The sequence below is a fragment of the Coffea eugenioides genome, chromosome 4, assembly GCF_003713205.1.
Source record: "Coffea eugenioides isolate CCC68of chromosome 4, Ceug_1.0, whole genome shotgun sequence".
In the NCBI taxonomy this organism is placed as follows: domain Eukaryota; kingdom Viridiplantae; phylum Streptophyta; class Magnoliopsida; order Gentianales; family Rubiaceae; genus Coffea; species Coffea eugenioides.
In genome coordinates this window covers 38,068,665-38,084,415 of record NC_040038.1, presented here as the reverse complement: position 1 = coordinate 38,084,415, position 15,751 = coordinate 38,068,665, and the positions used below count along the sequence as shown (strand labels likewise).

The following is a 15,751-nucleotide window of genomic DNA, read 5'->3' as shown; positions in this document are numbered from 1 at the left end:
AAATAAATAAAACCTGATTAGAATGCAACGCCTTTCTCACATCTTTCACCTTGGCAAGCATGCTGGGTTTGTGATCCAACTTGCTTGAAGAAGGGTCAGCCAACACTAAGTGCTTAGCTTTGGCGTTATCCTTCTTAGTGGTAGCATGCAAGTCATACTCTTTTTGTAGACTAACTTGATCCTCATGTACTTGTTGAGGTGTAAGAGGTGCAAGTGTAATCTTTTTACAATTATGCATGAAAGAGTATTTGTTCAAGAAACCATCAAAAGTGACTCTTTTGTCAAATTGTCAAGGACGCCCTAAGAGTATATGTGCAGCTTGTATTGGTACTATATCACACATAACATCATCTTCATACCTACCAATGCGAAAAGTAACCAAAACTTGTTTATGAACACGTACCTCTCCACTGTTGTTTAACCACTGAAACTTGTAGGGACGGGGGTGCTCACTAGTTGGCAAGTTTAGTTTCTCCACCATCAATGCACTAGCAACATTAGTGCAACTTTCGGGGTCAATTACCAAACTGCATACCTTGTTGGTCACATGGCACCTCGTGTAAAAGATGTTGTCACGTTGAAGCTCATCTTTACTAGTTTGAGTAGCTAGTGCTCTCCTTGCTACCAATCCAACTTTGTCTTAAGTTGGAACTTCCTCTATCTCATCTTCCTCTTCAACAAAGGAAGGCATGTCTTTGTACTCCTCCTCTTCATCATCAGTGACAATGTCTCCATTTGGTAGCACAAGCATGGTCCTTGGATTTGGACATTGGCTTGCAATGTGCCCAACTCCTTGACACCTCCAACATTTGGTGTCACGATGCCTAGGTTTTGAAGTTTCCATTGTTGATTTTGAAACAACCTTGGAGTCTGTTTTTGGAAAAGGTGGCCGTGAGCTGGCCCCTTGGTCTTGCTTCGGCTTTGGAGTGTTCCAAACGTTCGGACCTCTCTCCTCCCTTCTAGGCTGGAATGGTCGAGTAAATGGTTGTGGAGTAGTGTTATAATTTCGGGTTGGTACCAGAGCTAGTTGACAACCACCAGGTTATATCTTTTTTTTTATGTTTTTCGTTTATTTCGAGTCATATATGTTTATCCCAATCTGTTCGTTTGTTTAGAACCAAAAAAAAAATTATTACTGTTCATCGTTACTGTTTACCGACACTGTTCATCGTTACTGTTCACCGACACTGTTCATAGTTTACTGTTCATCCGAATACAAATCTGTCCAGCCTTGTTGTTTATGTTATCCAACTTGTTTACTTGGTTTTCAAATCTGAATTTTGGCAAAACTTGTTGGAATTTTGTGAATCTTGAAGAGAACTTACAATAATCTTGAGTTTCTTGAATTCTTGACCACAATCTTGAAATTTCTGAAGTTCCTGACAACTTCCTTGAACGTTCTTGAAAGATCTTGGAGTTCTTGGTTGTTATTATTTGTGGACTTCCTTGTTTTGTGTCGTGGTTGATAGTTGTAGTCAAAAAAAAAAGAAAAAAAAAAGAAGAAAGAAAAGAGGAATTGGTTGGCAAGAGAAAAAAAAAAGGAAAGGAAAGAAAGGGGCAACCGAATTGTTTTGAATAGAGAACCAAATCTGATTTGTGCAATCTTTCTTGGAGTAGAATTTGGAAGTTACCAAAAGTTGTTTCAAGAAGATTACCAAAGGTTGTTTCAAGAAGGTTACCAAAAGTTGTTCAAGAAGAATAGGATTTTCAAAAGGTTTCCAAAAACTAACTTGTTTCCAAAATCAATTAGGAAACTAAGTAAAGCACTTGGATAACTCTTTGTACTCACTTGGACACTCTCTCTCCTACCCTTTTAGGAAACTTTCCTAAACTCTCTCATCCATTTTTTGGAAACTTTCTTATATTCTCTCATCCATTTATAGAAAATTTTCCTAACTCTCTCATCCATTTTTTTGGAAACTTTCCTAAATTCTCTCATCCATTTTTTAGGAAACTTTCCTAAAATTCTCTCATCCATTTTTAGGACCTTTCCTATATTCTCTCATCCACTTTAGGAAACTCTCCTATATTCTCTTCCTAGATTCTAGGAACACTTTCCTACATTTTCTCCTACATTCTTGTGATTACACTTGTGGAAAGGTTGGTAACGGTTGTTGGACTTGAGCAGCATTTCTCAACTACCTAACCCAACAGGTAAAGATATTTGGTAAGTCCATTAGAGTGACATCCATATACACGAGTGCAAATGGATACACGTAAGGGAGCGTGAAAGGCAATATCTTCGGTTTCGTTGCTAATTTTTTGCAGGTTCCCTCATACATCATGGCGAGTATAAGACGCATAAAAGTTAGTCCACAACATTGTCTTTCTGATCCTAAGGGAGTCAAAGAAGTGGCATTACGTGGTGTAGATGAGCAATTGGATCTCGTCAAATCTCAGTTGCTTGGTTGGTTTTATACTCGTTGCGGTGTCAAAGATAAAATTTGTAGCTTGGTCATTGATGGTAGTTGTGAAGTCAATCTTGCAAGTGCTATCATGGTTGAGAAATTAAATCTTCCAACCATTGATCATCCTCAACCGTACAAGTTGACGAGCACTCATGGGGATGTTTGGGTTACTAAGCACACACTTGTACCTATTCAAATCGGCAAATATGTGGATAAGGTGTTGTGTGATGTAGTCCCAATTCAAGTGACACATGTGTTGTTGGGCAAAGCATGGATGTCGAGGCGAGAAGTTAAAATTGATGGACATACTAATAAGTATTCCTTCTTATTTAATAGTCGTCGTCTTGCACTTGTATCACTTACTTATGACCAATTTTGTATTGATCTAGCATGCATGAAAAGTGAGGTTGAGCGTTATAGAATGGAGAAAAAGCTAGATGAGGGAATTGTGCATGCAGAGGTAAAACCCGAGGAAGTTGAAAGTAATGAGATAAAAGGGTCAGCTGTTGAACTAGAAAAAGAGATGGAAAAATCTAATGAGATGGGTGGTAAAAAGGAAGAAAGAAAAGAAAGTGGGCTGATCTTGAGCAACCCGGTGAAGGCCTATTATTTTCTTAACAAACTTACCTTTGCTTTGTTTAGTGTTTCTTCTTTTATACAGATCAAGCAAAGGCAAGTTGAGCTGATCTTGGTGTGTTCCATTCCAAAATCAATTGTAGACGTTGCAAGCCTCCATGGAGTTGGTACTCCAAGAGTTAAACCCCCTTGGTATCCATTCATGGAACAATGTCAACTCAAATCAGTCCACACCAAAGGGGAGTTGATTCGAGCTCATCTTGAAGGGAACACTCCATATTTTAGGGATGGTTGTGTACCAAGGGTTCGTTTAAAGAACAAGTACCTCAATGACCATTATGATTTTCGTCTTGCTCTTAGTCCACATGCAGCTCCAACATCACCAAATCTGCCTTGGTGCCTTGCAAGTGTGTTCGAGCCGGAGTTCGATTTCACGGGATACACTTCATACCACTTTGAGGACCCTTACCTCATGACCACAAACAATAAAGTTGAGCATACATTGAAGATGGTTTGTGAGATTCAAGGTTCGACGAGGGTTATTTTCCAACTTAGCACATGGGCTTTGCATTGGATGCCATCTGTAGCCATCATAACAAGATTGAGTCGAAGGCATATAACTCGTCTTGTCACCATTCGTGCTTCAATTTGTGGGCAAATTGCTTTAAAAAGGAGGGGAATGGTGAGAATATAAAGACCAAGGCCCATTCAAGCACATGGGGAATTGGAAGATTCAAGTGAAGACTAGTTGATTGCACAAATGCTTGAGTTTAGTAGGATTATTTGATTTTCCTCGTTGATTTTGGTTATTTCTCGTTTTAAAAAGTCTAGGTAATTAAGATAGTTTAATTGCGGCCCATTTGTTAGTAAGGCCCAAAATCTTTCTTAAGTATGTAGGGTAGTTTGGTCAACTTTTGGATTAGGGTTAATGCTTGTAAGGGTTATAAATAGCCCCACTTCCTCTTTGTTTGGGACCAGTTTTTTGACTATTAAATACAATTCGTGAATTTTCACTTTCTCTTTGGCAAGAGAGTTGCCTTTGAATACTTGAGAATCTTCTCAAGTTATTCACCTGAACTTATCAATCGAGTATCTCCTTGATTGTGGCGTTCTACTACCTCCAATTTGGTTCGTTAATTCGAGTAGTTACAGGTTGAGATAATATCAAAATTGTTCGTGACTTCTAGGGATTAGTTGGGTCAAATTTCCGCTGCCTAAGCCATGGAGTTTTGGTTGTCTAGATCGGGGTTTCACATCATGACTTGTCTTAAACTTATGTTTGATAATATGTTTATTTTCTCTTATATTTTGTTAAACTTATGGTAATTGAGTAGTCCATAGTGGTTGAATAGAATTCATTAAAGCTTTCATTCCTGACTTCCTTCACAAAGCATTAGAATTCAACCTAAATTTAGATACATACTTTATAAGTATTACACCACAAATTATGCCAGATAAATAGTTCCAAAATTCTATTGAAGTTGGAGTTGTTTTATCACCAATTGACTGAAACTATAGCAAATTTAGTACTACCGAAAAATTATACGGACAAACATATTCTTATCTTTTGAAGATCCTTGTAAATACTTTATTACAATTTTAACAAAAAAAAGCTTCCAAAGTAGATAAAAATGGATCTTAATTTATACAAGTTAATAACTTCAATTTCTAATAATTTGTAAAATCTTTGCCTACTTAATTTATTACCTATTGCACCAAATGAAATGATTGTTAGATGTTATCATACAGTAGCATTTGACAAATTTGACCAAAACTCATTTTTATATAGCATAAGGAGATCTGGGTATTTTTGGACTGAGGGATTATTTTGCAATCGTTAGTGCATTGGATACAACTTATATAAGCATATGTATTGGTGCAATTTACTGAAATGGTGTCATAGTGCAATTAAAATAAAGAGACTTGCAGCTATTCATTCAATTATGTGAAACAGCTCATAATAATACCAATGCATGAGTTCCCATGTCTGAAGCCCCTGTCTTTGAAACAGCTTCCACACCAGCAATATACCACTATTTACATCTCAATTAAACAGCCAAAAACATAGTTATGTTGATGATTTAATGTCTAAGTATCGATTATGGTTGTTTCGATGTCTCCTCCTTCACATTCTTCCGTTTGTTCCCTTTTCGGCTTCCAGGATTAGGTTTAATGCCCTCTAAACTACTCCATTATCCATGCATTTCCTTCTACTCATATTAAGTAGGATTCGGTTAATATGTATTATTCTCTACAATAATTTTATTAATATTACTTAATATGCGTTGTTATCCTACTCTTATCTTTATTCACTTGCTCACCTTGCAACAATATGGATGATATGTACCGATAGGTTCTTGATAAAAAATAACTTCTTGGTTAATGTGGAAATAATATTCATTTCAACCACTAAAAAATTCTTTTTTATCACAGGCACTAAACACCCACGCATCGCACGGGCACTTCCCCTTAGTGTATATATATATATATATATGTATGTATGTGGACCGATTTTGATTAGGCATGCTGCAAATTGATTCGTCTTGACAAAATTCCAGAACTGAATAAACATTTCCAATAGTTTGTCCTATAAACAAAACTTTGTTGAGACCAAATTTCAGTTTCCGCGTAACTATCCAGCAAAAAATAATTGGGAAAAAAAACAAGGGATAATTTCAAAAATCCTCCCTTAAGGTTTGTGATAATATCACTTAGCGCTCCTAAATTTTGAAAAATATCACTTGCCTCTCCGACTTTTAACTTTTTATATCAACTCATTTCAAAATATATTATAAAAAGACTTTCTAGTGGATAGAAAATATGTTCACAACAAAAATATATCACTATTTTGGTTTTGTGAGAAATCAAGTGAATCCCTTAACTTTTGAAAACTTAGGCAGTATGATTTTTCAATTAGGTATTACAAGGTGTTAATAACGTTGAAAGACCTATTAATAATTTTCGTGTCATTAGACTACAACAGAATTATGGTAAGATTTTATGTAATTTAGAATACCCCATAAAGGTTGTCCCCAGTGATGAAAATAACATTTTGCACTTTAAAAGCACCTCAAATAAGTTTCTAAATATATAGTTAAGAATTCATCTTTTTCAAGTTTTCAAGCCATTAATCTACACAAAAATTCAAAAAACTTGTACACGATTCATAAAACCTTAAATTCATCCATAAGCACTTTTTGATTAAACAAGTAATGTTGCCTTTGAAAAACCCTTAATTGAGTTTGTAAACATAAACACTTTGTCTTTTTTTAAGCCATTAATCTAAACAAGAAACTTATAGAAATTTTGAAAAACTCGTCAAATTGACTGAAAACACTTTACAATAAAAGGAATAATAAAGGGCACTTTTGAAATCAAAATACTTTCTTCATCCAAATATGAGTTTTTAAATAATATTTTCTACAACAAGTTAACAATGTTACAAAAAATTAAAAGTGGAGGACTCAAGTGATTTTTTCAAAGTTCAAGAGGTGCTAGGTAAAAACTATCACAAATTTCAAAAGAGGTTTCTAAAATTATCCCAAAAAGAAAAGGATAAAAATAAGCAAAAACAGGATTTACACTGCCAACCATCCCAAGGACCTTTGACAATTTCAATTGACGATCATGGCCCTAGAGTTATAATTCATTTGCAAATTTGACCCCCGAAAGAATTGTGCTTCCCGTGAAATCAGAAATGTGCATTAACAATAAAAGGATACCAAGTTGACGTTGTTGCTATCACATAAAGAAGACAATTATGTATTTAAGCTAAGTTTGGGAGTTTAGGATAGAAAAGAAAAGAAGGGAAAACTTAAGTTATGAGAGAAGATAAGCGAAGAGAAGGGATTGTTATGTTGTTTGGAAGTTTTTGAGAATTAGTGGAATGATTTTGGATATGAAAGTCATTAAATATTTGTTCAAGATATTTTTAAGGATAAAATTGGTATTTTAAAAAACTTGCATAAGGTTCCTCCAACTTTCTCTCCATTTCTCTCCAATTTGGGAGGAAAATTTTTGCCTACTATTCGTCCTCTCAAATCATTCCATTTTCCTTTTTTTTCTTTCCTACTAAAAACTAACAAATGAAAGAAAAGTTAACTTTCTCTTCTTTCCCTCTCTTTTCTGTCCAAATCCTTCACTACAATAAGAAAACACTCGCCGCTATTGATTAATTCTTATTACCTCAAAATGTGAAAATAGTTTGAAAATTTTTGTTTTTTTGTTTGAAATATATAAATAAAATTTTGAATAATTTTCTTTTTTTTTATATAAATCAAAATCGTAATCCAATAGCCAAATGCATGTTAAAAAGCATTCAGAATTGGGGGACTTGCACGAGGGAATTTGTAACCCCAATTCAGGTGAAATGCAAATTCTTAAGCTGTCCCATCAATAAAATTAAGGGTCCGTTTGGTTGGACTGAAAATATTTTCTATTTCGGGTATGTTTGTTTGGACTGAAAATATTTTCCCGAAAAGGTTTTCCAGAATTTCTGGTGTTTGGAAGCAAAAGAGGTTGGAAAATTATTTCAGCTGGAAAATGTTTTCACGCCACCGGGTGGAAAATGACTTCCACAACAATTTTCCTGAAGTTAATTTCCGACGGCTTCAGGACTCATGAAAAAGGAGCTGGTGAGAGTTGCAGAAGTTTTTTAACTTCTCTGTCTTTGAATGCTTTGTCAAGTGTCCTCCGTAAGACTATCAAATCTCGCTTCCACTTCCAGATCCGTACTTTGCCACAGCCAAGTTATCTCTTCTATTTGAATAAATCAACTTACAAGATTCCGCTGAACAAAGTGGACTTTTTTCATTTTCTCCTCGAAAAACAAGAAGGCCAGCCATGAAGATGATGAAGGCCGTGAAGAAGCTCAAGTTCTGGTCAAGAAAGCAGAAGAAGAAGAAGAAGAAGGCATTGTTCATTGATAACCCACCACCACCACCATGCCATTGTCAGTACCAATATTACTGTCCGCCGTATGAGCCCTCTGCTCCACCATTACCAACATCATCATCTTCATCATCATGGGTTGAGTACGATCACGAGGCTCAAGACACCGTCTATGCAAACTCTAAGTTTATCTCATTCACCTCATCAAACCCAGCTCAAGTTCAAGATCCCACATTTGGTCCGCAAGACTTCGGTTCGGTTCCACAACCCAGACCGCAAGATCCTACAATGCCAGCTGCTGCCAGCATTACTTCCTATCAGCAGTACATGGTGCCAAATCCTGCTTACGGTGTTCCACTTCTACCTCAAGTTCGAAGAGAAAGGAGGGGTGGAACCTTTGGGTGCATGTTTGCCTTCAGAGCTCATTTGTTTCGTTGCTTCTTTCCATGCTTCCACATTCAGGAAGCCAAAAGGTGATCAGTTTGCTCCTCTGCATCAATGCCATCATCAGCAAGAAGCATCATGTAACGACAAAGGATTTTCCTTTGGCACAAGTCTATTGATATTTCTGGAGTATGAATCGTATAATGCCTTGCATGAATGGTGAACCGCCAGGAATTTAAGTAATAATGGTTGGCGACCTTCCCCTCTTTTTTATCTTTTGCTATCTTATTCCTTTTCTCTATACTCTTACACAAAAACATCTATGAAGATACAGAAAAATCTAGATATACAGTGAGTCTTGCCTTTTAGAAGTTTTTTCGGAGAAAAATTGATTCTTTTGCTATTTTTGGGACCGTTTTCCATTTGGAGATGGATTTTCGTTTTTGTTGAGCAATATTTTATATTTTGGCATATATTTGCTTCTGTATACATTGAATTGTTCCAGCTTATTACCAATTCGAGTTGGAAAATTCAAGAATTCATGGTGTAATATGAATAAATATTTTATAAAAATGATAATATGATTATAATGGATAGAAACTAAAATTAACTTGGAATGAAATGAATGTTTTAAGAGTAGAAAAATATTTGCAATATATCAACAAACATATCAAAAAATATTTTCATTGACAAACCAAACACCGAAAAATTATGAAAAAAGGAATTCGAAAAATATTTTCACTTAATAACCAAACACTGGAAAATTATGGGGAATGAAGTGATTTTCCAGGAAAATGACTTCGATGGAAAATATTTTCCCTAGAAAAATATTTTCAGTCCAACCAAACGGACCCTTCATCGAAGTCATTTTCCTGGAAAATCACTTCCTTCCCCATAATTTTCCAGTGTTTGGTTATTAAGTGAAAATATTTTCCAAATTCCTTTTTTCATAATTTTCCGGTGTTTGGTTTGTCAATGAAAATATTTTCTGATATATTTGTTGATATGATGCAGATATTTTTCTACTATCAAAACATTCATTTCATTACAAGCTAATTTTAGTTTCTATCCATTATAATCATATTGGCTCCGTTTGGATTTGAGAGTTTTTCAAAAACTTGTTTTTCATGTACAATGCTACAGTAAAAATTTTACAAAAACAACTTAAAAAACATCATATCCAAACAAATATTTTAAAAATAACTCCAAATATGCAAAAAATATATTAATATGTATATTAATACAAAATTAATATACAAAAATATTTATATATATAAATATTATATACAAAAAAAATATTTTGTTTAATAAATATATATTTATATATAAATATTAATACAAAATATAAATATATATAATTAAATATATTTACAAATGTATTTATATTTATTTATTTAAATATATAAATATATTTAATTATATATATTTATATAAATAATATATTTATATATATTTATATAAATTTATAAATATATTTATTTCAAATCTTTTTATAATATGTAAATTAATATATATATATATATATATATATTAATATGTATATTTTGATATTTATATTTCAATTATGAATATAAGATATATATAAATTATAGTAATATTAATATATTTCAATTATGCATATTAATATGTATAATATATATATTATATCAATTGAAATAAATATTATATTTTTATAATAAATATTAATATTTTGTTTAAAATATATTTATATATATTTATTTAAATATAAATATATATCTATATATATTTATTTAAAAATAAATATATATATCTATATATATTTATTTAAATATAAATATATATATCTATATATATTTATATAAATATATATATTTATATATTTATATAAATATGTAAATATATTTATTTCAACTTTGTTTTATAATATGTATATTAATATATATTAATTTGTATATTTCAATTATGTGTATTTTATTATATATATAAATTATATTAATATTAATATGTAATTTAAATTATGCATATTAATATGTATATTATATATATTATATCAATTGAAATAAATATATGTATTATATATAAATATTAATATTTGTTTAAAATATATTTATATAAATATATAAATATATACATATCAATTTTGTTTTATAGTATGTATATTAATATATATTAATATATATATATATATTTGTATATGTATATTAAATATATAATAATATACATATTAAAAAACAAAATTGAAATAAAAATATTATATATATAAATAAATAAACATTAATATATAGAAACACAACCAGTATATATTTAAAAAGAATCTCAACAAAATTCTAAATTATAAAAATATTCAAAAATATATTTTAAAAATACCTCTAAAAACAATCCAAAAACATCTACAGTAAAAGTTTTTTATATACAAAGTTACAGTAAAGCTTTAAAAAACACCTCCAAAAACAGCTAATCCAAGCGGAGCCATTATCATTTCTATAAAATATCTATTCATATTATACCATGAATTCTTAAATTGAATTATTAATGGAATCTTGGATTTATTCATAATTTGTTAATTCTTGCTGCCGACCAATGGAGCTTTCGATTAGCAAAGTCCAAGATCAAGCATATGAGTATTTGACAGATAACAGCAAACTCGATTCTCATGTTTCCATGGCTAGAGGTGCAGTAGAAAATGCTATGACTTCAACTAGTTCATGGTTGTGCAGGGCAATTTCTAATAGGTATTTGTTCAGATGAACAAACTAGAAAATCAAGCTTGTGCAGGGCAATTTCTAAAGTCACTGACTTGGGAAGCTGCCCTGCTTGTGTTTCATTTCGTTTGAGGAAAGATTTCAGTATATTAAGACAGAAGTATTTCCACGGTTATATTCCCTTTTCAATCAAGCAGCTGCGGCAAGAATCAGCCCGTGGCTTCACAAACTCAATGAATTCACTAAAACTTTTACAAATGGTCTAAAACCCCCAAAACTCAGCAGCCAAATTAATTCATTAGCATCAATCAAATCAGATTTAACCCTAATCAGGTAAGAACAAACTAAAACAAAAGCAACCCACAAAAATTCATTCAAATGGAACTTCAAGAATCTACACCAGTAATTCTAGACAATTTTTCAAAGGAAAAGGGAGGGAAAAAAAAACTAACAAGAGATCATACCTCTGGAAATACTTAAGGAGTCTTCACCCTTGTTGGAAATGCTATTGTAGGAACGGGAATGAGATTGTGCTTAGGCCGTCAAACAAGCTTCTGAGGCTGCATAAGCAAACGCATCCACAATGGCGGGCACAGCTCACAAACAAAAAGCAGACTGAAGAGAGAGAGAGAGAGAGAGAGAGAGAGAGAGAGAGAGAGATGGTTACCGGCCGCAATGGCAAAGTCTAGTTCCGATGACTAGAGAAATGGACCACACAAACTCACACTCACACAAACGCATCCACACGTGACCGTTGATATTGGCAGCTTTTAAAGGAAAAAAAATGAGAGAGAGAGAGAGAGAGAGAGAGAGAGAGAGAGAGAGAGAGATGATCTGTTACCTCCGAAATTGGGTCTTTGTCGGAGTTGGAGATGCCGCCTGCGAAGAAGGGATTTGTTTGCTGATGAGATGTCGCCGGAGACTTTTATCGATGGTATCGCTGGACGCTTTTATTTGCCGGAGATGAGGAGATGTCGCTGCGAAAAAGAAGACTGCTCTTTAGAAAGGAAAATAACTTCACAAAGACAGATGAGGAAGTTATTTTCCTCCTCTGGGTGTAATTTATTTTCTGTCGAAAATTATTTTCCCAAAATAATTGACAACCAAACAAAAGAAAATATGAAAAATGTTTTCCGGAAAACCTTTTTCATTCCAAACAAACAGACCCTAAAACTGAAAAAGAAACAAAGGGCTCACTTGTAAAAAAATAAAATAAAAAACGAACAACTTAAAATTAATGGCTCACTTGTAGACGGAATTCCGATTTACTAAAAGTCATAGACGTGGCAACGTAATCCTCTTCATTCGGCTGACAATTATCCCTAACAATCAATTGGAGCGGAGGGTCTACTTTGGCAATTTCATTTTCTATTTTCTCGGACATATCCAAATCTTCACTCCTTATCATGGGCTTATTCTCGATTGTTTATTATAATTAATTATAGATTTTGATTTTGAATAATTAATTTTTAAAATATTCTTAAATAATTTTATATTTTAATTATAAATTTTTTAATAATAAAAACTATTAAATGTTATAATTATCTAAAGAGCAATTTTTTCTAATTTTGATTGTTTTTTTATGATCAGTTTCTATAAAATCTAAAGCAATTGAGAATAATGCCAATGTACTCTGCCGACCGACAAATTCGGCCAGAGTACCTTAAACACCCACTCACCCCCAGCAAAAGGCCCCAGTACCGTCTCCTTTGGTTCTTTGGGGTCCATCTGTCCATGCCCTACCCTCCCTACCCTCCCTACTCACCCTACCTAACCCCTTCAACTAGAAAAGAAAAAAGTAGCCCAATCAAGAACTACAAATATTAATCATGCCTACCATTCTAAATCCAAATTATCCCTGAAAGGTAGACAAATGAAAAAAAAAATGTGTTTAAAAAAAAAATTTTAACCAAGCAGACTGGTGCTTTTTTAGGTCTTGTGCCTAAGATCGACCAATTGAGGATCCATAAATTAAAAATAATTGTCTTCCATATCCTATTTCCTCAAACCGTTTCTTGATCTCATCCCTTCCTTGTATCATTGTTTTGAAAATCTGATCGATTCGACCCATTAGACCGTGAATCGGTTATAGCTCTGGTTCAATTCATATCTCGGATTGATTGGAGTTAAAAATCGATAAGAACCGTGTAACTAGATTGAACCATTGAATCGATAAATTTTTTTGTTATTATCTATTAAATTGAAAAAAAAAGAATAGGCTTTTCTTAATCCTAAAGACTAATTATTGAATGCTACATCCACTCACTTTCTTCTCATTTTTTGCCTTTTATCAAGTTTGCATCTTTGTTTTCTATTTTCCTGACTTTCTTCAAATTCTAAACTTCTTTTTTTAAAAAAAATTGCAATCGCTAAATCCAAAAAACGTGAATTAAAATTTTAACTCGCAATATCTAATTTCCATAGACATGAATTTTGTATAATTTTAGAATATTGTGGCATTTTTTGGGTTGGATTTAAGATTACTTTTTGGTAGATACAATTGATACTAAAATGAAATTTATTTGTTGTAACTTATAATTTAAAATTTTTATTTGTAAAAATCCAAATTTTTTGAAAATATTAAACATTTCATCATGTAAAGTCTTAAATTAGTCCATTGCATGTCTTATTTAGTAAATATATATTTATATAAATTATTTTTAAAAAAATTCATTGAATCAGAGTTGAATCGGTCCAAACAGTTGAACTTCGATCCGAACACCTCGTTGGTTCAATTAACGGTGGAAGTTTCAAAACATTGCCTTGTACCCAAAAAAAAATCATACTGGTGCATTTGGGTCACAAAATACGGACACTTCAAATCCTCAATCCAAGAGATTTTCGCCAAAAACTACTCGCTTTTAACATTATAATTTTCGTATTTATCAGCTCAAAACCCTTGTCCAGAATAACGTTAGCCCCCTCGAATGTTGATGTTCGAAACTGTTCAACGATGGTTCTTGTCTGTTTGTGTCTATGTGTGTGTGTATATATATATATATACATATGAAGAAAGAAAACTCCAAAAATAGGTATTTGTAGGAAGACAAATCTCTAATAAGAAGTAAAAATGTCCATTTTAATGTAGAAGGAATAGAGGCAAACATAAATAGTAGTAATAAATTAATAGTAGCAGTAATAAATTAATAATAATTGAAGACGTAAGAAAGACATTTACCTTCGTGATACCAACAATGGTCCCACTGTAATCCTGGAAGTTATGAACAGCGGTTACGACGTTAGCGGTGTTGAAGAAAGTCTGAGCGTGAGCTGCTAAGAACATGAACAAACACATCAATCCCACCCCCGGCCGGTCAATGATTCCGGTCACCGAAGCCCACATCATGATGTAGCCCAAAAAGCATTGGATTACGCCCGCCAGGATCACCACCCAGGGCTGCCGTAACCAGCTCCGTCCTTGTCCTCTCCCTCTCCGGTCGGGTACCACGGCGGAATAAAGGAATCCGGAGATGATCCCGACGTTGGCCCCGATGTCCTTGAACACTGACACGGTGTCCAAAGTGGCTTGATCGTAGCCTTGCCTTGATTTTAGGATTGGTGAGTAGATTCCGAAGGCGTACGATGCTCCGCAGCTGCACTGTATCCGTATGCTCGCCACCGCCGCTATCCATTTGCTGCCGCTGCCGCGGTGCTGATGGCGGTGGCTGTTCTCCATTCAATTCGGGCTTCTGCTTCTGGCTGTCTGAAAGTTTAAATATGTGGTCTAATCTTGGAATTTTTGTCCAGGTCTAATCTTATACTCCGCTAATAGAAAGGTTACGAGGATTGATTGCTTGTTTCTGGAGGAGAAATGCAGCGTTGGTCACTTGGTCCCCAATGTTTAATGTCTACAGGATTTTAATCCCTAAAATTTTGATAAAAAAAATTAATCTGGCCACCGATGTTTGACATCTTAAGCATTTTAGTCTTTAAAATTTCTGCAAAAACAAATTTAGTCCTCAATTTTTCCAATTTGGAACCGATTTATGACAATTGATGAATTTTCTTATTTACTGACAAAATTGGTCACGTGTGGTCACGTGTTCGTTAATTTTTTTTTTTTTTTTAAAGAAGTGACTAACTTTGAAAAATAAGAATAACTCCACTTGAGTAATTAATTAACTAAGAAACTAAAAAACTTTTTTTTTTTGTTAAATTATACCGGAAAATTGGGTGTTAGGGTCTTTTGCTTGGAGATGGAGAGTGAAAACAAGTTTGGAATGATGGTTTCCATTTTGTAACATAACAAATTTCATTTTTTTTTTGAGCTGGTTAATCAATTAGCATTTGAGTTATTAGTCCTTCATCTTGTTTTTTTTTAAATTTTTTTTAAAATAGCAGCTATTTTGCTTCTTTACTTTTAAACTCGACTCAATGGACAAATGATTGTATGTGATTAAATTCTATCTATAATTAAGAAAATTTTTCAAATGTTCTAGATTTGCTTTCACTTGTGTGTATTTTGGACTAGATTTGTTCTTGCCAAAATTAGGGACAAAAAACCTAAAGGTGCTAAACATTAGGACCAGACTTATTTGTTGCCAAAATTTTAAGAACTAATTCTATATAGGTACTAAATATTGGAGACTAAAACTACTATAACTGGAAATATTAGGAGCTTGGAATAAGATTGAGAGATACCGGAATATATATATATATATATATATATCCTTATAATATATAAGAAGACGTTTGAAGGGTTACTGTTCATTTTTTTTCATCTGCTCTCTACAGGGGCATTTTTGTCCTTCTAGGCTTTTGCTTGTGTTTTTTGTTGGAGCTATTAGAACTGGTTGTTGCTTATTGTAAGCCATAGCCGAATGTTAGTGG

General features: G+C 33.1%; 2 protein-coding genes across 2 annotated transcripts; one reads left to right on the top strand and one right to left on the bottom strand.

Annotated features, from left to right (window-relative positions):
• The first annotated feature begins 7,826 nt into the window (after positions 1-7,826).
• Positions 7,827-8,351, top strand: LOC113769309. Its single transcript, XM_027313769.1, has one exon. The coding sequence runs from the start codon at positions 7,827-7,829 to the stop codon at positions 8,349-8,351; it is 525 nt and encodes a 174-aa protein (XP_027169570.1).
• Positions 8,352-11,130: 2,779 nt separating this feature from the next.
• On the bottom strand, positions 11,131-14,673 carry LOC113768511. Its single transcript, XM_027312903.1, has 3 exons — positions 14,100-14,673; positions 11,763-11,898; positions 11,131-11,536 (listed from the first exon to the last, which is right to left on the bottom strand). Exons 1-2 carry the CDS (start codon positions 14,595-14,597, stop codon positions 11,872-11,874), a joined length of 525 nt encoding a protein of 174 aa, XP_027168704.1. The 5' UTR covers positions 14,598-14,673; the 3' UTR covers positions 11,131-11,536; positions 11,763-11,871.
• Positions 14,674-15,751: the final 1,078 nt, after the last annotated feature.